Below are 22,733 nucleotides of genomic sequence, written 5' to 3' on the forward strand. Positions count from 1 at the left end.
GGGTTCGGATGATTTTATCTGCACTATCTGGAGTCCAGTTGTAACTCAACTGGACCTGATACATTTTGCAGGTTTCCAGCTTGTTTTGTTCTGATGTGTTCAATATTAATGTTAGTTTGGTTATGGTCAGAAAGTGGAGTTTGTTGTATTTGTAGCTGGTAGCAGGACCTCGGGGCTTCACCAGAGATAAGCTATTAGTTACCTCATTCATATCTAAATGCTAAATTAGAGATGTACAGTTTATCATTTGTTTTTCATTATTTTCTTTATTTTATAGACATTAGGGTTATAGACATTGCAGAGGTAAAAGGAAGAATATTAATAAAAGAAAATGTGTTTACAGTCTCAGCATTCAGTGAGAATGTACTGTAAAATATGTTAGAATACTAAACAAACCACTACACCAAATCTTCTGTGTGCAGCTATAGATGAAGTACTCAAAAAAAGACACAATCAGTGCCATCATACCAGTGAGTTCTGCTTTATAGATCAGTCTATTAACTCCTGCAATAACAATGTCATAAACTGTTAATAATCATGTAATAAACTCTTAACTATTTTTTCAGAGCCATTCAATTCATTGTGAGGAGCAGTCAAATAGTTTTTTTTTGACCATCAGCTCTATGTTTTACCCAAGATAAATGACTTTGTAATTCTCTGTTTTAGGGCTCAACATTTGACATTATTTTTGGTCATGCCAAATCTTGCCCGACTGTAATTATGCTGTTTTTTAATTGTAAAGTGTCATGCCATCAAATACTCCTGCAAAATGCTACATGTCCACATGGTGGCAGTAGAGAATGTGGCTTTTATGAGTCCGATCATGAGGAGTATGTCTCGTGAATATCCTAAACATACAGTAGACTTTCTGTGGCCTCCGATGTTCTGTAAAACTTACCAATAAGGTTGGGAACCAAGAAAAATACAGAAAAAATGTGACATTAGCAGTTGTAATATGTGTGTCCTTCGTAATTTATTCATTGGCTCCATAATACTTCTAATGGATCTAAAATGTGATCAAACTGTGGTTCGATGGCCGAATTAATCAGTTTAATGAATCGAATATACAGTGCAACCTGTGTAGTTTGATTCCTTAACAAATTCCCATTCTTATGGATCAGAATGTACACTACCAGAAAGTGAAATCTTTATTCTTATGATATATAATCGAAGATGATAGATATATAATGTATGATAATGTATTTTTGGGGTCACTTTGGGAACTGTAACTTTTGGGGTCACTTTTGGGGTCTCTCTGTAACAGTGTATGGAGGCCTGTGAGGGTCTTTGCAGTCAGATGAGGAGATATGTGTTAGATATTGTTCAGTAGATAGAGTTAAACAGAGTTAAACAGACTCACAATAGATATGGAATCTGAAAATGTTTATACATCCTCATTATCTGCAACCATGCAGATTTGGTTCTCATTTGACTCCCAGAAAATGTCCTGATTAGCATATGGCACGAAATAGGCTACTGTACTAATGTGGTTATATGATCATTTAGTGCGTACATTTGCAAAAAGGAAACTTAATTATGCCATAAATATGTTTCCAACAAAATAAAAGTCATAGATGTTTATGCATCCACTTCTTGTCTAAATGGTGCACTTAGCTCTTCCTTATGTATAGCATTACTATACATATTTACTATATAGCATTACTATGCATCAAAATTAGAAAGCATTTAAGGTGTTCAGGCCTGTTTACCAAAAATCAGGCGTCTTTCCTCATTAATAAACACATCTGTAGCCTGGTTGTGTGTGAGATCCACAAATAGACTGAAATACCCTGAGAGCATACAGTAATTTTTTTGTTTATCCATTCTGGTGTTATTCATAATAAAGCTTCACATTTTGGCAGTAGTTATGTACCTAATTCTGTGTTGTAGTGTAATGTAGTGTTTTAAAACGGCCTTAAATTGCATTTATATTAGCATCATGCATCTTTTGGGGTTTTTAAAATACAAATATTATTTATTGAGTATAAGGACATTTTCTTAAAGGTGCAATGTGTAATATTTACAACGATCTATTTACAGAAATCTAATATAATATACATAACTATGTTTTCAAAGGTGTATAAAGGCCTTACTTAATGAACCGTTATGTTTTTATTACCTTAGATTGAGCTATTTCTATCTACATACACAGCGGGTCCCCTTACATGGAAGGCGCCACCATGTTTCTACAGTAGCCATAAACGGACAAACTGCTCTAGAGAGCATGTTTCGTCACTTTGTTTTTCTTGCGAATAAAAACTCACACAGTGATGCACAAGTACATTAATATTCACCATAACATCGGTTTATTGAATAATTAAGTAAATATAATTCCTTAATTTACCTTTGTAAAGAAATCTCATTGCTCTCTGCTGTGTTTACCGACATCTTTACCTGTGTTTACCTGTGTTACGTTTATCGTTATTCTGCGAATTCTAGTCATTTCGAATGGAATCTCGTTTACATGACAACAAAGTGTTATAAACAGAATAAAAAAAAATCCTTTGTATTTTTAATGTACAGAGGTCAACGTTGTTACAAGATCTGAGTTCACACAGATCCACGAAAACGAATTCAAAACGCTGTTTAATGCATTTCAGACTCAGCGAAGTTACAAGGAAACAACAACAAATAATACACATGCGTACTGACATCACCGTTTTTTTGTTGTTGTTGTTGTTGTTGTTGTTTTTTTTGTTGTTGTTGTTTTACAAATTCGCGTTTTTAAAGCTCACTGAGATTGTATTTTTATAAGTTAATCATATTTAATAGTTTAAAACATTAGTAAAAAGGTTTTCTTAAAATTTGCATGCACCCTACTTATTTATTTATTTATTTAGCCTATAGGTTGATTGATTGATTGATTGATTGATTGATTGATTGATTGATTGATTGATTGATTGATTGGCCTTTTTTGGGGGGGGGGGTTGTATTTTGATATCTAATGTAATGTCATTTCATTTGTAAGTGTGGCAGTGGCTTAGTGTTTCAATGCAGTTCAATTCAATTCAATTCCTAATTAGTCTGAGTTAGAGAGTTGGTATGAACGCCGGTCAATTGCGTCCGTTGCCCCACCCTGCTGTACAGAGTGCGCTGCCAGATGAACCCGGTGCATAAAACCGGTGTCATTCGCTAAAATACGCGATAATACGCACGTAAAAGCCTGCGTTTTGGACGCGTTCACCGCGTCGTCAGGTGCTGCAGCGTCCATAAACGCCCACCGAGAAGAGCACCAGACGAGAGCTGCGCTTACATCCGAGGTGAGCTTCTCCATCATACGCCATTCACTGACGGCTGCTTGTCATTTATAGATGTTTGTCGGTGAATGTCGTCCGTCAGGATGTCGTCGATGTCTCCATGACAGTTATGAATGAGCTCGTGTGTTTACATGGTCAAAATAACATCTACTGATTATGCAATGATATTTATGCCTGTGAATGGATATAGCTGACGAATGTCACTTGTGGTTGAACCTGTTATGTTGATTCTGTGATGCTTTAACAATGTTTTTGTCAAACAGATCACTGTAATACGAAATGAAGGCTTGAAATGAAAGCATTGGCATATGCATCATTCAGTGCTTGTTATGATGATAAATAGATCTTGTTTTAATTCATTTTTTATTCATATAGTTTTATGTTTGGCATTTAAATGCTTATTAAAATGAATTTTATTGATTCAATATTATAATAATTTAAAAATTAAGTTTTTATAATTCAGTAACAGGGTGGACACTTGTCTCTACTGTATCCTGCACATATATTCTATATTGTTGTCTGTAATTAATTTTGGATTTAATACATGTAATGTATGTGTATCTATACATATGTCGTGTATATATACTGTACATATGTCGTGAGATTAAAAAAGAATAAAATTATTAATTTTATTATTTTTCATTAATATAACTAATAAAAATAATAAATTAAGATTAATTAATATTATTTATAATTAATATTATATATATATATATATATATATATATATATACAATTAGAAAAATACTTATATTATCTATAAAACTATACATATATATTTAGTAGTAACAGTGCTGACACCAGATTTTTTTTCAGAAATTTTAGATTATTATTTAAATGTATTATTTTTATCTTCTGTGTGTGTGTGTGTGTGTGTGTATGTGTATATTTAAATACATCCTCTGGTCAGTTCCAGTAACAGGGTTGATACTGGTATTTATTCTCTTGTCTCTGTTCACAGATGGCAAAAGTAGATCAACGCTTTGGGCAAAGAGATGGATCTGATCAAAACTTTGACTACATGTTCAAACTCCTGATCATTGGCAACAGCAGTGTAGGAAAGACCAGCTTTTTATTCAGATATGCAGATGACTCTTTTAGCAACTCTTTCGTCAGCACGGTCGGCATCGACTTTAAGGTGAAGACGGTTTACAGGAACGACAAGAGAGTGAAGCTCCAGATATGGGTGAGTGCTGGAGCAGCCATATTGGTGTAATCAAATGCATAGTAATGTAATATGTGAATGAAAAAGAGGTTATTTTTAGCCACAGATTGTTTGTTGCCTGTAATGTGATTGGCTGACATCATTAAACTCGAACCGCATCCGGCTGTATTATGTAAAGTGTGCATCCTCTACCTTCCCACAATCACCTTCCACCAGGCTGTGAATGAGAGCCATCTTTTTCTGGAGGAAAAGAAAGCAAGCGTGTAATTTTTTCCCCCCACATGCATCATCGATGCTGGTTGTCATGGAAGCAGCACTCCATTATGCTCCCTGGCAGAGAGAGATCCTCATAGCCAATTAAAGCGGACCCTGAGGCTAAGAAGGAGTCGGGAGAGAGTTCGAAAGCACACGAGAGCACCGGGTGACAAGTATGACACAGCCACAGTTTGTGATAATTCATAATCTGGGTGTACTGTTCGTGAAAAGATAAAAATAGGCTCTCATTCAAAACAGCTGAAGGGAAACTGGTGCAAGTGGAGCAAAACAAAATGAGCTTAAATTAAGATGGGCCTAAAATAGAGAAATTACGACATTTCACCAAACCATTCAATTAGTTTATTCTCCTCATGTTTGGTTATCGGTTGCATTCATGGAGCACTGAAGGTCATGATATGTTACACTGTTATAAATAGCAATGCCAGCAAGGTGTGAATTGCATCTTTGACTTTCCGGAAATGGAAAAGATGTGAGATTAAAATAAATAAAATGTATAATTATATATTTTTTTTTTAAATGAATTAATATGAATGTATCTGGGGGGGGGGGGGGGGGCTAATTAAAAAAATATATAAATGTTTAATAAATTAATAAAAAGTATATAAAATGGAAATAAGTATTTTTGTAGTTTAAGTGATTGTAAAATATACATATACACTCCGTAATAATAAATGTAATGTTATTGACCGTTGGTGTGTGTGCTAATATTATTGTGATTGCTATCTCTACAGTTCTTGTTCTTTGTGTGAATGGCCTTAAAGGAATAGATCACTCAGAAGTTGAAATGACCCAATGATTTACTCACCCTCAAGCTAGGTGCATATGACTTTCTTCTTTCGGACGAATACAATCAGAGTTATATAAAAAAATGTCCTGGCTCTTTCAAGCTTTATAATGGCAGTGAATGGGTGCTCAGATTTTGAAGCCCCGCCGTTCCTGCAGATGGCGTAGCAGCATACGCTCTGGTGAGGAGCGACAAATGAGAAAGAGCGAAACAAAACACTGATCTCAAATTAAAAGTACAAAAGGAGGCTTTATGAAGAGCCATGTTGGAGGATTTTTATGTAAGATTAAAGGAGACTGATTTTCCTTTGATGTAAACAAAACAGTTAGCGAAAGCTAGCGATTACGGGTTATAAATTTTAGATATGGATACTTTTCTTACAACAAATGCATAATTTAACTTTAAGAGGTCTTTATTAACGCCCCAGGGCCGGGTGGAGACTTTTAATGATGGATGGATGCACTTTTTTGTATTTTAAAATCCCCCCCACCCCCATTCACTGCCATTATGAAGCTTGAATGAGCCAGGAAATTTTTAAATATTACTCTAGTTGTATCCGTCTGAAAGAAGACAGCTAGGATGGCTTGAGGGTGAGTAAATCATAATAATTTGAATTTCTGGCTGAACTATGCATTTAAATCTATGTGCTTTTCCTCCAAAGCGTTTGTTGATATTCCTTATCAATGAATCCATGATTTTCTGTGTTGTCTGTAGGATACAGCGGGACAGGAACGGTATAGAACTATTACTACTGCTTACTATAGAGGAGCCATGGGCTTCATCCTCATGTACGACGTCACAAATGAAGAGTCCTTCAATGCTGTGCAGGACTGGTGAGCAGCTTGAATAATGAATCCACATCCACTGATGAAGTTATGTGCCATAAATGCGCTTTTCCTTTCAGGGCAACACAGATTAAGACCTATTCATGGGATAATGCTCAGGTGATATTAGTGGGGAACAAATGTGACATGGATGAAGAGAGGGTGGTGCCTTTTGAGAAGGGGAAACACTTGGCCGACCAGCTAGGTGAGTTATGGATCCAGCCGTTATCTGATTCATTGGTGTTTGATCTGATTTCTTCGGATTCGTTCTCACAGGGTTTGAGTACTACGAAGCCAGCGCCAAGGAGAACATCAACGTCAGACAAGTGTTTGAGCGTTTGGTTGACATTATCTGCGTGAAGATGTCCGAGAGAGTGGATACGGATCCATCCATGGTCACCGGTGCCAAAACCACCCGGCTAACCGATAAGCCGCCTCAGCTACCTCAGAATTGTTGCTGATTTCCATCTCAAATCATCAGCTAACTTCTCAGCAGCGGATCTGATGGTGTTTGATGTTCTGTTATATGGCAATTAGAACCAATCTGGGGTGCGTTTCATTGTATGATGCATTTTAGGAAAAACGTAACTAGCCAGTGATGATATCGTAGTAACATGGTCGCACCTTCATCATTTTAACACTATAAAATTGTCGTTAATGACATCGCACCCAGGTAGTGGAGTGAAAAAATTATGCTAAATAATCAATTTGAATTAGTTCATTTACACTTACAACTTAACTTTACTTAACTATTTTATTCCCCTCGTTTTTCTTTATTTGATTCATCGCGTTTCCTTTTGCAGCACACTCCAGGGTTCCCATGCACATTTACGCACATGCGTACTCTTCAAAAATGCATACAAAATAATGTATATACATTAAGACTACATGCTAACAAGAATCTCTGCTTCTAACCACACAAGTTTTCGATGCCTTTTACGAATATTCGTTGGAACTATGGTTTCGCGAAACACCGAATCGTTGAATAACGTTGAAAACGACACTTGCAACCATAGTTGGCTAACAAGGCTTTGGGAAACGCACCCTTTTTCATTTGTAGCTGTCAAACATATGAAGTCGTACAGTAATAAAAGTACACTTAATCAACTTAATCAGTCCATAGGAAACTCAAAGCAGGGACTAGAGCAAAGCACAAAAACTACCACTCGGCTCTCAGAACTTCAGTGTTCACTGCCGAAACTAGATTTAAAACACAATCTGTTGTGGCACAATCTTGCTGATCTTATGAATTATATACTGAGTGTAGTATATGAGTGCTTTTAAGGGATCTGTTTACCTCATCCTCAAGTTGTACCAAACCTGTATGAATTTCTTTCTCCTGTTTTCATTCTCCACAAATATGATATTTTGGAGAATGGTGTTAACCAAACAGTTGATGGTAGCCATTGACTTTTATAGTATGGAAAAAAATACTATGCAAGTGAATGGCTACCAGCAGCTGTTTGGATCATACAGATTTGGAACAACATGTTAGTGAGTAAATGATGACAAAATAAGTGAACTGTCCCATTAGTGAAGGCAGAATGGTGGATATTTTGTTAAAAGGCACAAAAACAAACAGACTTTTGCAAAATGGCCATTGTGCAGTTTTCAGGGTGGATTCGATGCTCTGATTTGATTGGAAATCAGAAGCAGATGCACACTGTATGTTGGACTCCATCTATGAACTGCTGGCACAGTATGTGTTTTGAGAATATGAGCACTTGCTTAAGCTATCTTTATGTTAAGAGAGAAAAAATGTGACGTTTAGTTAATTCATGAATAAGTATGCTAAATAAAATCCGTGTCTTACACGAAAATATTATATTGAATTCATGTTAAACTTAGTATTGTCCGAAACCACATGTAACAGTTAATAATAATGAGTAATAATAGACCGGACACAATCAGCACATTTCATAGTCAGGTGACGTTCGAAATATATTATTCTTCGCTCAAATCCTCGAGCGGAACGTCAAGATCTATTGTGAACTCGTGCCAGGATGTCTTTATATTTCAGAAACTTGTAGCAAATCCTTGTGGGTTCGTGTGTGTATAATCTACTTTAGATTGTTATCAAGTGGTGTATGAGTGTTTTATGTAACTATAGTCGAAATTATTCTAAATGAGGTATTTTTAATTCCGATGTTATATAGGCTACTGTTTGTTTGTTTTTTGCTGAGTAGATATTTATTTTTATGCTGCTGGAATATAAAGGCTAGTTGTACCTTTGCTGTCAGTGTATTTTGATTTGTAGACAATTTGCACTGGGGCGTACAGTGATTGTACAGTTGTGAATGTTACTTTTAGATGCAATTTGTAACAATAAAAGCACAAATCACATGTAATAATGCAAATATTTACGTGCCACTTCTGTCATTGTATGTATGTTATACACTGATGGGCAGACACCTATAACAAGGATATATACTAGTCTATAAATGTGACCCTGGATCACAAAACCATGTCATAAGGGTAATTTTGTTTTAAATTGAGATTTATATATCATCTGAATAAATAAGCTTTCCATTGATGTATGGTTTGTTAGGATAGGACAATATTTAGCCTAGATACTATTTGAAAATCTAAGTTTGCAAAAAAATCTAAATACTGAGAAAATCTAATTTAATGTTGTCCAAATGAATTCTTAGCAATGCATATTACTAATCAAAAATTACATTTTGATATGTTTAAAGTAGGAAATTTACAAAACATCTTCATGGAACATGATCTTTACTTAATATCCTAATGACTCTTAACATAAAACAAAAATGTATAATTTTGACCCATACAATGTATTGTTGCTACAAATACACCCCAGCGACTTTAGACACATATCACATATGCATTATACAATAAGTAATGAAAACATTAAAAACTCAAATTTCACCAAAATAAAGAGCTTTAATTAGGTTACAGTATTTTTAAATTACCCTTTGTTTTTAGATTTTCACTTTTAATTTTAGTTTATTTTCATTTTTTTCTGTGATTTTTTTTCTTTTTCCTTAGCTTTTTAAAAATATTTTTATATAACTGTATTGTTATTTCAGTTTGTTGATTTTTGTCTGATAGGCTTTTAATTTGAATATGCCTATACTTTAACTTAAGGTTTTAATTATTTTAATAAATTTTTTAATGTAATCTATATCTACATATATCTACTGTATATATCTAAATCTATCTATCTATATATCTATCTATCTATATATATTCAGCTTTATTTAAATTGCCGAAAACAATTTCTAATAGGTTTTGTTTTAGTTTAACAACACATCTAAAGGATTATATGAGAACCAGATAAACCTGTTCCTAAATTCAACGCTCATCTTTCATTTGTGGCTGCGCCGGTTGGCTCGACCAATCAGATTCGATCTTGTTTTATTATCCCCATGGTTTATCAGCCAATGAGATGTCAGTGTATTAGGTATGCGCACCAAGAGCGTCAGTAACATCCGTAATCTAATCGACAACAGAAACATTGGTATGTATAACGTTACTTAAATTGTATACAGAGGTTTGGTTATCAAAACGCGTTTTACTGTTTTCTTGTTGGAGTTCCTGATAGAGACTAGTAACTGCTGGAGTTTTAATACACCAAAAGATGTTAAATGTATTGGTGACAGGTGTCAGTCACGTTAAATCTACTGTAACGTTACATTGTGTTTGCACATCGTCTACAAGGACATTTGAGTCCCAATGCCCCAGACGAATAAGGCTCGAGCTCCCGGTGGAGTTTCCGGTGAAGTGTCCGGTCCCGAGAGCGGAGAACCCCCGCCGGCTCGAGCCCGAGAAGCGGAGCACAGTGACCCGCTCATAGTCAAATCTCCCAGTGACCCCAAAACATACAGGTGACCCAACACATGTTATGGCTCGTAATATCAACAACAACAATTATAATGTATACATGTTATAACATATTTTTGGTTAATGGATTTAATAATATTATAACAGAAATTAATAGTAACTGTTATCATATTAATGCTATATATTACTTGATATTAATATTGAGAATATTATTATTATTATTACTGTAAGTAATGTAAGTATTACATCTAAGTATTAAAATCGTATTGTGTGAACTATATTTTGGAAAGTAATTTAAGTAAATTATTATTTTGTTTATATTGAATGATATTATCAAATGTATAATTGAAATTAAAATGCTAAATATTAGAGTATAAATATGAATACAGAAAAATGTAAATCCTTTGATAAAGTAAATTGTTATTTGTTTTTATTTTGTTTGTATTTCGTTATATTATCAAATCTAGATTTAAAAATAGAATTACAAACTTGTTTATTAATAATATTATTAATAATATAAAATATTTTAATACATACTGTAAAGTAAGTTATTTATTTTAATTGCTTTTAATTATTTTATCAGATGTATTTTTGAAAATAAATGCATACATTTTAATAAACATTTTAATGTGTATTTAAGTGTCATGTATATTAGTTATATTTAATATATTAATCAAATGTATATTTGATAATACAATTGTTAAAATAAATTGTTGTAATTATTATTATTATTATTATTATTAAATTCCTATTTTAATTTACTTTATTTTATTAGTATTATTTTTGTTTTAAAATTATCTTTAATTATATTATCAAATGTATATTTGAAAATAAATCATACATTTATTTAAATGTATTTTTCAATGAAAACATTGTTTATTTTTATTATTAATAATAATAATAATAGTATTTATAATGATAATGATACATATTTATTTTTTGATGCCATTTATTTTCTGAAAAGAAATCATTAAACCTGTTCCAGATACATAGAGCTGAGCAATGGCCTCAAAGCACTGCTCATCTCAGACCTCACCCAGTCAGAGAGTAACGGAGAGCCAGATCCCAAAGATGAGGAAGACTCCGGTGAGGAAGAGGATGGTGAGAGTGAGAGCACTAATGAAGACAGCAGCTGTGAGACGAAATGCACTGAAAGGCTGAAGAAGAATTGCAGTTCAGAGAAACAGGTGAGGGTCAGTTCTTTACAGTTACTTCATTTCTGTAGATATATATATATATCATCTAAAATGTCTTGTTTCATATCTCAGTCTGCAGCTGCGCTCTGTATCAGCGTGGGAAGCTTCAGTGACCCCGCGGATCTACCTGGTCTCGCCCATTTCCTCGAGCACAGTGCGTTCCTAGACGTTCATTTCATTCTTACCTTTTTATTTTATTTTTATTCACATGCAAGCTTTGTCTCTCTGTCCCAGTGGTCTTTATGGGCAGTGAGAAGTACCCGGCCGAAAATGGCTTTGATGCTTTCCTGAAAAAGCATGGAGGAAGTGACAACGCTTCCACAGACTGTGAGCGCACCATCTTCAAGTTTGATGTTCAAAGAAAGTACTTCAGAGAAGCACTGGATCGGTGAGCAAAATACGCAATAACCAATCGCGTTTTTTTATTGTAGAGTGAACCTGCCTTTAATCATCTGCATTTGCTTTGTTTGTCCACAGGTGGGCGCAGTTTTTCATTTGTCCGCTGATGATCCCTGATGCGGTTGACAGGGAGGTGGAGGCCGTAGACAGCGGTCTGTAAACTGCTGAAAATGTGCTCTCACTCAAGCCATCCAAAATAGAAAAGAGTTTATTTCTTCATCAGAACAGAGTTGGAGAAATTTGTGGTTTGTGGACTCTCATTCTGACGGCACCCATTCACTGCTGTGGATTCATTAGTGAGCATGATGTAATTGCTACATTTCTCCAAATCTGTTCTGTTAAGGAAACAAGCTCCTCTGCATCTTGGATGGCCTGAGGCTGAGCACATTTTAATTTCTGGATGAACTATTCATTATTTAAAGAGTGAAACTGTCTGATCCTGTTCACAGAGTATCAGATGGCCCAGCCATTAGACTCGAATCGCAAAGAGATGCTGTTTGGAGGTCTGGCAAAAGCTGGTCATCCCATGAGCAAGTTCTTCTGGGGTCAGTCCGTGTTCCTCACACACACATAACGTTCTGAGATGTCAAACATGAGAAAGATTGCTATGAGACTAGTTGTTTCTTTCTGTGTTGTTCATCAGGAAATGCTCAGACACTGAAAAACGAGCCGAGAGAGCAGAATATCAACACGTATGAGCGCCTGAGAGAGTTCTGGAGGAGGTATTACTCGGCTCATTATATGACGCTCGCAGTGCAGTCCAAAGGTAATGAGAAGAAATGATTCCTCTGAGAATCAACGTACTGTACCAATCTCATATTTACGTTCAAGCGTCTAATGTATGACGCTTTATTCTGATAGACACACTTGATAACCTGGAAGAATGGGTGCGAGAGATCTTCATTAAGATCCCAAACAAGTACGTTTGTTAAACGGTCGTATTTCTTCTTATTTCTATATTGACCAGGGTTTATTTTCATGTCATTTCTTTTCGGTTGTTTTCACAGTGGCCAGCCACGGGCCGATTTTTCAGACCTTCAGGATCCATTTGATACTCCAGATTTCAACAAGCTTTACCGAGGTAGCATCGGATTTTCTGTTTCATATATTATGTCAGTTTAAAAGCCGTTTTGATCTTTAATTTAATGTAAATGATCATTTTCATTAGTTTTTATTGAATATTTAATGCGTAATACATAACATAATGTTTAATTTAAATATTAAATATTTTAATTAATATAAAAAATATGTAATAAGATAAAATAATGTATATATAATATTTAATTTAGTTTTTTAATCTAATTTTATTATTTACTTAATTATTCATATAATCAATTTATTCTGACATTTCATGTAATAATAATTAATCAAATATATGTACAAATGTACTTTATCATTTATAATTGATTATAATTTATAGTATAAAACAGTTAAAAACTAAAAAAAACTAATGTAAACGTATATTTAAACTTATTAAATATATATATTGAATAACTAAATAATTTTTAATAATAATTTTTTTGTTTATTTTATTTATATTTACTCTCACATGTATATTTGAAAATAAAAGTAAAAGTATACAATTTGTAAATTGATGTTTATAATAATAATAATAATAATAATAATAATAAAAACATTTGAATACTTTTTATAAAACATATTTTTTATTTTGTTTTTATTTTATTTTTTGTTTTATTAATATTTATATTTATAACAAATTATATATATTATAAACCAAATTATAATGATAATACAAAGAAAAGCAATATTAATAATTAAAAAATATATTTACAATGAAATAATACATAATTCTAATTAAATTTATGTGCAACTTAATAATAAATAATATATCTTTTTTATATTTTATTTGTCTTAATCAAATTTAAATATTAATATGAAACCAAATGATTTCATCACTTACATATCTACATTGAACAATTGAACATCATGCTGATTTTATACTAAATGTCTTTATTGAAATGATTCAGTGCCTCTCAAATCTCAGTCTGCTCATGTGTTTTCTGAATGTAAATGGGTGTTTGGAAGCTTAATTTCATGTGGCATTTACAGTGGTTCCTGTGCGAAAGATTCATGTGCTGACCATCAGCTGGGCTCTTCCACCTCAGGGCAAACATTACAGGTCAGAAACACATCGTCTTACCCTGCTGAGGCCAAGATGCTTCTAAACCAGGACTCCACGGTGGAATACTACAAGCTTGCATTGAGCTAATGGCTGTAAAATATGTTTGTTTGTTTGTTTGTTTGTATGGTGGGTTGTAGAGTGAAACCCCTGCATTACATTTCCTGGCTGGTTGGTCATGAAGGAGCTGGAAGTATACTGTCTTTACTCAGAAAGAAGTGAGTTTGGCTTTCTTCTCATATTTGAATAGCTAATGAATCAGTTTGAATCAAATGAATCAATGCTCTGCATGTGAAGGTGCTGGGCTCTGGCTCTGTTTGGAGGAAACAGTGAGTCGGGGTTCGATCAGAACACCACCTACTCCATCTTCAGCGTTTCAATCACCTTGAGTGACGAGGGCTTCCACAACTTCTTCCAGGTCTGAAAAATTCATCATGTTGGCTATCTTTAGTGTTGTTCGAGTGCTTGTTTTTCTGCTTTAAACATTAATAATGAGATGTTTTATTGCGGTTGTAGGTCATTCATATAGTATTCCAGTATCTGAAGATGCTTCAGTCCGTTGGACCTCAACAGAGGTGGGAATAAGAAGATTGAAACCTTGCTTTTTTTTAAAAACCAGCCTGATGCTGGAGGACAACGATTAGAGCTGTATCTATATATTTTGAAGAAAGTCATACAATGGGGAAAAATGGTTCTCAAGAAGAAAATTACCTCTGAAGATAAATTAGTTTTTATGTAACGTAATTTGAGTTCGATTTATAATAATATTAAAATATAATCATAAATTTCTCGAGAAGAAAATAATCTCTCTATATATATATTCTTGAATCCTGTTGGCTTTATTGAATACAGAAACAAAAAACTCAACTCTCTCTTGGTAATGGTTTTTCTCAGGCTCTATGAAGAAATCCAGAAGATTGAAGCCAATGAGTTTCACTATCAGGAACAGGTGAGATGAAATCATCTTTAATCATTTACTGTGTAGACCAGATGCAGGACCTCATCTCTCATATTTATATCTTTTTATACCAGATGGAACCAATTGAGTTTGCTGCAAACATTTGTGAAAACATGCAACTTTTCCCAAGAGAGGACTTCCTGCGTGGAGACCAGCTGATGTTTGAATACAACCCAGAGGCATGTTATTATCTATTACACTGAGCTTTCATTGCTCATTGTTCTGATGTTTAATCTGATATATCTGTGGTTGAAGGTCATCTCAGCTGCTTTGAGACTCTTGACTCCAGCAACAGCCAATATATTACTGCTGTCACCCGAGCATGATGGGCTCTGTCCTCTAAAGGAGAAGTGGTTTGGGACGCAGTACAGTGTTGAAGGTAATCCACCACAAAGGGTCTGGGAAAAGAGTGGTTTTGTTTTTAGGGATCCACCGATATTAAAATGATGGCAGATACTGTTAGCTGATAACCAATATTAAATAAAAAATTACATAAGAAAATATGTTTAAATATATGTAAATAGAATTACACATTTAAATAAATGGATTTACATTCATCTAAAATTAATGTTTATTATAATTATTAAATTGATATTAGAATTCTATGGAATATTGGTTAAAATAAATAGAAAATAACAATAAATATGTTATGTATGTAAATAAATAAATATAAATATATATATATATATATATAGGAATACAGAAATGCAAGATATTATAAGATGGCTGAATAGCCGATAACTGATAAATGGCCAGTTCTATAATTGTATATATTGTTTTTAAATAAATAAAAAACTAAAATTAGGTATTTTAAATGCAAAAATTTTTAAGCACACACTCAGAAAGAAAGAAAGAAAGGTGATGTGTCATAAATATATATATATATATATATATATATATATATATATATATATATATATATATATATATATATATATATAAAAAATCAAGAAGTCTAACAAAAAAGGTTGGCGGTGTGTCTTAAATAAATAAATATTAAGACCAACAGAAAAGTTTGGTATTGTGGCATAAATATGTAAATAAAATGAAGTAATAAATATTTAAATAAACAAATAAATATTAAGGCTTACAAATAAAACAGTTGGTTACGTGACATATATTAAAACAACAAAAAATATTGTGAATAAAAAAAAGAAAATGTTTGTGATGTCTTATGAATGAATAAATAAATACATAAATATTATTACTAACTAACTACTAGGATTGGGTAAAAGAAAAATGGATTTTTCGATTCATCGTTTTTTAAAATGTGGTCGATTCTCAAAGGCCACAAATTGTTTTTTTTTTTAATGATTATTTTATCTTAAAAGTGAAATAACTTGATCATGTTTGATCAAGGAATGCGACTGTTATGACTATTTTCAGCATACATTTTTCATCTTGCATCAAAATTCTATTTCAAAATTCCATTTTAATGGACTAAGTATGAAAATGGATATTCGATTCTGAGGTTTGATTTAAGTTTTAATAAATAATTTTTAAGCATGTGCAAAAACATATGCAAAATTCCACTATGAGCTGATAACCAATATACCATGCATTAGTTAATTTTTTTTATTTATTTAATATTAAATAATCAACTACACAACTAACTCAAACCTAACACCTCAAGACTCAACTACACAACTCAACTATTCAATAACCCCTCAAAACTCAACTAAACAACTAACTCAACCCTAAAACCTCAAAACTCAATTAAAAATATTGAATATATAATAATGAAATGTTCTACCTACACAGATATTCCACAAGAACACAGTGATCTTTGGGCTGGAGATTTCCCGCTGAACCCAGACCTTCACGTCCCCGCTGAGAACAGGTTTATAGGTCAGTTTCAATCCCATTCCATTAAAAAAGCCATTCATCTTTTCCTTTACGCCAGTTTTTCACGTCTGCTCTTATCCGTTCACAGCCACGGATTTCACCCTCAAAACATCAGACTGTCCTGACACGAATTTCCCAGTTAAAATAATTGACAACGAGAGAGGCCGTCTCTGGTTCAGGAAGGACAACAAGTTCAAGATACCCAAAGGTACCTTTATAATAAGACAAGCCGAAGAAAAAAACACAATGTAACAGCTGTAATGATGTCATTGTGTCTGTATTTTCCGCTAGCTTATGCACGCTTCCAGCTGCTGGCACCATTTATACAGGAATCCCCTAAAAAGTGAGTTGTCTCTAAACAAATTCAATTAATAATTCTCACCCAAATCCTTCCAGCCAAACCCTGCCACATATAGAAGCCCGTTTCCACCACGGGACAAAAAAGATAATTGCAACGTTATATCAGAAAATCAGAACATATATGAATTCTGAGCTATAAACTTAGAATTGCGAGATATTAACCCAGAATTCCAAGAAAAAAAGTCGGAATTGCGAAATTCCAATTTCAAATTTCGAATTCGGAGGAATTCTGAGATATGAACGCAGAACTGTGAGATGTAAACTTTTCAGAATGTCTTGCAATTAGACTGTGACTTTATTTCTCACAACTGTCTGTTTATATTGCAAAATTGCAAGAAAATTGAAGTTACATTTTTTTGTTTTTATTCTGTAGCGGAAACAAAGAAATATGTGAAAACATGTTCGAATTCTGTGAGGGGGCGAAAAAAGTACAAATTTGACTTTGTGTCTTGCGATTCTGGGGAAAAGGTCTGAATTGTGAGCTATACAATGACCTTTTTTATTTATTTATACTTTTTCCCTCCCAGTCTGGTCCTGTTTGATCTCTTTGTGAATATTCTGTCGTACAATCTGGCGGAGCCGGCATACGATGCTGAGGTTGCTCAACTGGAGTATATGTTATTTCCTGGAGACCACGGCTTGTTCATCAGACTCAAAGGATTCAATCACAAACTGCCTGTGAGTTTTATACTAACTTTGGTTCTTTTTGAATCTGCCTGGAACCAATTTTGTTTGTTTGAACGAACCGATTCTGCCAGTAAAAGTATTTTTAATTCTTTAGTTGCTTCTGAATCTGATCGTAGACCACCTGGCCAACTTTAGCACCGCTCCAAATGTGTTTAGCATGTTCACTGAGCAGCTGAAGAAAACCTACTACTTCATCCTCATTAAACCCGATCGACTTGGAAGGTGGGTAACCGCAGATTCAGACCACCGTGATCTCGGTTCGCACTACTTGATGCAGATGACGTCTGACTCGCTGTGTTTCAGAGATGTTCGACTGCAGATCCTGGAGCACCATCGCTGGTCTGTGATGCAGAAGTATGACGTTATCATGACCGACCTCGGTCTGACGGATCTCATGGAGTTTGTGAATCGGTTCAAGGCCGAGTTATTTGTGGAAGGACTCATACAAGGGAACTTCACAAGTGCTGTGAGTCTTATAGGTGATTTATTTCATTTTGAACATGCATTTACACTGTGATTGTAATTTTGTTTTTATTTTTTCTGCACAAACAGGAATCGAAGGAATTTCTGCAGTATTTTATGGAGTAAGTCGACTGCTTCTTCTGTTCGTTAGATATAATAGAAGTTTATTGTAAATGTTGTAAATAATATGTGTAATATCTAAAGCGTGTTACGTTATAAGGTTACTTTAATGGAGGTACAAGAAAATACAATAATTCATTCAGTTTAGTTTTTATATTATTTAAAAATATTTATTGTGTAAAAATAAATTGTTACAAATATTGAGGTAGCATGTAACATGTAATGTGTTATGTTGTCAGGTTACTTAAAAAAAAAAAAAAAATATATATATATATATATATATATATATATATATATATATATATATATATATATATATATATATATATTCACAAGAGTCCATTAATTTAATAAATGTAAACTATGTAGTTTACATTTATTAAATTAATGGACTCTTGTGAATCTGCTGTGAAAAAACTAATTTATATTTTCTATTTTCTTTCAGCTTCATGTTTTTCTTATAAAAAAAAAAATAGAAACTTTTTTTGTAGCTCATTATTCAACAGTTTTAAGAATCAGATTATGGAGGGAGCTGCAAAAGTTTCCCTACATTCAAGAGGGGCATCACCCCCCCAAAAAAAATCGGAGAACTTGTTTTTTAATTAACAATTAATAGTGTAATATCTTTTTCAAGTAAGTTAGTTTTTTCTATTCATGTAATGTATTTGGTGTTTTCCAGGAAACTCCAGTATAAAGCTCCTCCAGCTGAACCTCCTGTCCTCTTCCGAGTGGTGGAGCTGCCACAGACGCACCACTTATGTAAAGTCCAGTCGCTCAATAAAGCGGACGCTAACTCCGAAGTCACAGTATACTATCAGGTAATGGTCAGTTAGCAGTCCCAAGGAAGTCATGGCTTAATGGTTGTGGGTTCGAGTCCTGGTACCAGCAGGGATTGTAGGTGGGGAGTGAATGTACACACTCTCTCCCTCCTTCAATACCACGACTGAGGTGTCCTTGAGCAAGGCACCGAACCCCCAACTGCTCCCCGGGCGCCACAGCATAAATGGCTGCCCACTGCTCCGAGTGTGTGTTCACAGTGTGTGTGTGCACTTTGGATGGGTTAAATACAGAGCAAAAATTCTGAGTATGGGTCACCGTATGTCACCTCACTTTCACTGTGCTGAATTCCAGATCTACTTTTTGATAGCTCTATGTGAAAAACAAAAAACATAATTTTGTACTTAAAGTGTTTTTTGTTTCCAGACAGGGCTGAAGAACTTGCGGGAACATGCCCTGATGGAGCTGCTCGTGGTGAGTTTCATCATTGTTTCAACTGAAAGTATTGTCCTTCTTTCTTAAAGGGTTAGTTTACCCAGAAATAAGAACTAGTCCATGTTTTACTCCCCTTCAAGGCATCCTAGGTGTATATGACTTAATAATTTACACAAACTTATATATATATTGTATTAAACATGTATAGATTCCGTAAAAAAAATGCATCGATTCGCTACAGTAGGCGTTTATTCATCCCTGGAGTCGTGTGATGCGCGTTTTATTATGGATGTGCACGCTTTATTAGACTACTTTTGGACTGTTGAACAAAAACACTCACCTAGTCTTATTCTAATGCTTGGAAGAGCCAAAATAATTTTTAATACAATTCTGTTTGTATTCGTCTGAAATAAGAAAGTCATATACACCTAGGATGGCTTGAGGGTGAGTAAAACATGGACTCATTTAAATTTTTTGGGTCAGCTAACCCTTTAAAATCTTGTTTTTTTTGTGTTCATCAGATGCACATGGAAGAACCCTGCTTCGATTTCCTGAGAACAAAGGAAACTTTAGGGTCAGTTATGAAGCGTCGTCTTTTAGATTGTGTTTCTATGTCTGAATATTTCTGCTACAACACAGATCTTGTTTGACTCTTCCTTCAGGTATCAGGTGTACCCATCCTGCAGAAACACCTCCGGTGTCCTTGGCTTCTCTGTTACCGTCGAGACTCAGGCCACCAAGTTCAGGCAAGATTTATGGTCAAAACTAGACATTAATCTAGTCCGTTTTCTGTGTAAATATCAATAAGGTTGTCTTTTTGCGATTTCCTCCCATAGCACTGACTTTGTGGAAGGAAAAATTGAAGCTTTTCTTGTCAGCTTTGGGGAGAAGATGGTTAACTTGTCAGATGAGGCTTTTCAAACTCAAGTGACTGCCCTAATCAAGCTGAAGGAGTGTGAAGACACGCAGCTCGGGGAAGAAGTGGACAGGAACTGGATTGAAGTGGTCACGCAGCAGTATGTCTTTGACCGGCTCAATAAAGAAGTGAGACATCACTCCATGTATTCCTCTGCTTTATTATTACTCATGCTTTATTTATTAACACTTTTAAATGTTGTATCAAAATGTATATCAATCATAATGTCATGCCTAAATGACCGATTTGAGTTTTTTTGTGTTTTATTGTTACTTTATTTGGATAAAAAGTATACAATTGTAATTTAGAAGTGTTATTTATTCCACATCACCAACTTTTTTTGTTCGTATTAATATTGATTTACTTATTATTTGTGCCACCAACCATTTTTTGTTAGTCTTAATATTTACTTATTTATGCCACATTATCACGAACCATTCTTGTAAGAACGTGTTTGTATGTTAATGCTCTATACCCAATTTTTTTATTAGGCTTAATTTAATTTTTTTTTTTTTTTTACTTTTTGTTTGTTAGATATTGTTATATATATATATATATATATATATATATATATATATATATATATATATATATATATATATATATATATATATATATATATATATATATATATATATATAAAATATGTACATATCTTTTGTTTTATATATTTATGCCACATCAGTTATGTTTTTGTTAGAATTAATATATATTTTATTTTATTTCAATATATATATATATATGCCACATTACCAATGGTTTTGTTTTAACTTTTACTTTAATTAATTATTTACTTAGTTATGCTATGTTCCCAGCCTTATTTATTAGTGTTTATATTAAATGTTTATTTATTTAATGCAGTATATTTATCCAACATTACAAACTTTTTGTTAGACTTAATATTTTTTTTTATTTTTATATTTTGCCACATCACCATTCATATCTCTATTCCTTCCTTCCTTCCCTTCTTATTTTTTATAGTATGTAAAACAGCTAATTCAGAATTGTAATGCTGGCCATTTATTGTGAGTCATAACATTATTGATATCAGACGGAATTGTAATATTGCTGCATTTCTATTCTAATTCTTTATTTTGCATTATTTGAGAGATTTTTCTTATTCTGTGAGAACATTTTCCCAACAGATTGAAGTCCTGAAGAATGTCACCAAAGATGACCTGGTCTCTTTTTTCATGGAGCACAGACACGCCAGAAGTAGAAAACTAAGTATACACGTATGTTACGACTTATTTGCTGAATCTATTCTTTTGTTAAAGCATCACTGAGAGGGCAGAAAATGGTCATTTACAAACTAAATAAACTATTTAACTAAACTGTTAATCATATTAGCATCTACCAGATCACTCTGCTGTATGATCCGAACAGGTGGTTGGATTCGGAGAGAAAGAGAAGGAAACCCACGGAGATGATCGGTCCAGTTCATCCCCAGAGACTCAGGATACAGAAGGGAAGACTTCCTCATACGGAGACGTGTCCGAGCTCATCTTCCTGCCCGCCTCGCCCGTCCTCGCCAAAGCCAGCAGGATAACAGACATCCGGGCGTTCACGTCTTCCCTCAACCTGCACCCCTACCACAAGATCCTCCAGTGAGACTGAAGTGCACTGAAGAGCCCTCTACCTCCAGATGAAGCTCTGCAAAAACACTCTCATCCGTCTCTGACGTTTTTAATCACACAAAATCACACAAGTGGATGTTGTACGCAGTCAAGTGACACATAGGAACTGGTGTTCAAGTAATCCTGGTTTTCATGTAGACGACAAAAATGGAAATAACCTATACATGTTTTAGATTATCAGGGATAATGCACATATCATTCAAATATATACATTGAATATATCAGAGATACAGTATGTATGAAAATAAGTGGTTGCTGAAATCATTTTTAAGGTAAGAATGTGTTTTATCTTGATTCTTATTGTGAATAAAAATATGGAGACGTGGACACAAAGCCTCAGATTTGGATTATAAAGTATTTTGAATGTTTTATTCAAATGTCTAATCAGTAAGTCTTCATTTTAATAATACAAATTGTAATTGGAAACCATAATATGCTTTCTAATTACATTTTTGAAGAAATATTTTTTTTATGATTTATATAGTATTATTAATATTTGTAATTATTATTATCACATAAAGTAATATATAATATTAGTGTAGCTTTTATTTGTATATTATCATATTTACGTTTTTTTAAGCCTTAAGTTATTTTGTTATGTGCTGCTGTATTTTTAGTTTTGGGAATTTTATATTTTTATATAACTTTATTACTTTTTGTACTTAATTTGTGTTTTATTTTTTATTTTTTG

At 33.6% G+C, this 22,733-nt stretch overlaps 2 protein-coding genes across 3 annotated transcripts; both read left to right on the forward strand.

The window, feature by feature from the left end:
* Positions 1-3,063: 3,063 nt before the first annotated feature.
* On the forward strand, positions 3,064-8,663 carry LOC127987048 (ras-related protein Rab-3B-like). The gene is made up of 5 exons (XM_052589326.1): positions 3,064-3,260; positions 4,219-4,443; positions 6,197-6,315; positions 6,387-6,511; positions 6,583-8,663. The coding sequence occupies exons 2-5, from the start codon at positions 4,219-4,221 to the stop codon at positions 6,765-6,767; spliced, it is 654 nt and encodes a 217-aa protein (XP_052445286.1). The 5' UTR covers positions 3,064-3,260; the 3' UTR covers positions 6,768-8,663.
* A 1,061-nt stretch (positions 8,664-9,724) lies between these two features.
* nrd1b (nardilysin b (N-arginine dibasic convertase)) lies at positions 9,725-22,375 on the forward strand. Of its 2 annotated transcripts, XM_052590994.1 has the most exons (31): positions 9,725-9,787; positions 9,988-10,154; positions 11,096-11,297; positions 11,379-11,460; positions 11,541-11,694; positions 11,784-11,857; positions 12,155-12,250; positions 12,349-12,471; positions 12,567-12,624; positions 12,713-12,786; positions 13,776-13,845; positions 13,986-14,063; positions 14,143-14,263; positions 14,362-14,420; positions 14,740-14,794; positions 14,878-14,982; positions 15,059-15,182; positions 16,565-16,651; positions 16,737-16,856; positions 16,940-16,991; positions 17,536-17,686; positions 17,790-17,917; positions 17,999-18,161; positions 18,248-18,279; positions 18,957-19,095; positions 19,481-19,528; positions 20,011-20,063; positions 20,152-20,235; positions 20,326-20,533; positions 21,551-21,640; positions 21,792-22,375. In XM_052590994.1, exons 2-31 carry the CDS (start codon positions 10,003-10,005, stop codon positions 22,014-22,016), a joined length of 3,207 nt encoding a protein of 1,068 aa, XP_052446954.1. In that variant the 5' UTR covers positions 9,725-9,787; positions 9,988-10,002; the 3' UTR covers positions 22,017-22,375. The 2 variants fall into 2 exon arrangements, with proteins under 2 accessions (XP_052446954.1, XP_052446953.1); XM_052590993.1 differs by having other exon boundaries at positions 11,096-11,460.
* Positions 22,376-22,733: the final 358 nt, after the last annotated feature.

Source organism: Carassius gibelio, chromosome B22 (genome assembly GCF_023724105.1).
Source record: "Carassius gibelio isolate Cgi1373 ecotype wild population from Czech Republic chromosome B22, carGib1.2-hapl.c, whole genome shotgun sequence".
NCBI classification, from domain to species: domain Eukaryota; kingdom Metazoa; phylum Chordata; class Actinopteri; order Cypriniformes; family Cyprinidae; genus Carassius; species Carassius gibelio.

Bases quoted from the DNA above. Each gene is read 5' to 3' on its own strand.
- LOC127987048 (XM_052589326.1), top strand. From the start codon at position 4,219: ATGGCAAAAGTAGATCAACGCTTTGGGCAAAGAGATGGATCTGATCAA. The intron at 4,444-6,196 runs GTGAGTGCTGGA...TGTTGTCTGTAG, and splicing joins GAGTGAAGCTCCAGATATGG to GATACAGCGGGACAGGAACG. The intron at 6,316-6,386 runs GTGAGCAGCTTG...TTTTCCTTTCAG, and splicing joins TTCAATGCTGTGCAGGACTG to GGCAACACAGATTAAGACCT.
- nrd1b (XM_052590993.1), top strand. From the start codon at position 10,003: ATGCCCCAGACGAATAAGGCTCGAGCTCCCGGTGGAGTTTCCGGTGAA. The intron at 11,858-12,154 runs GTCTGTAAACTG...TCCTGTTCACAG, and splicing joins GGTGGAGGCCGTAGACAGCG to AGTATCAGATGGCCCAGCCA. The intron at 14,421-14,739 runs GTGGGAATAAGA...GGTTTTTCTCAG, and splicing joins TCCGTTGGACCTCAACAGAG to GCTCTATGAAGAAATCCAGA.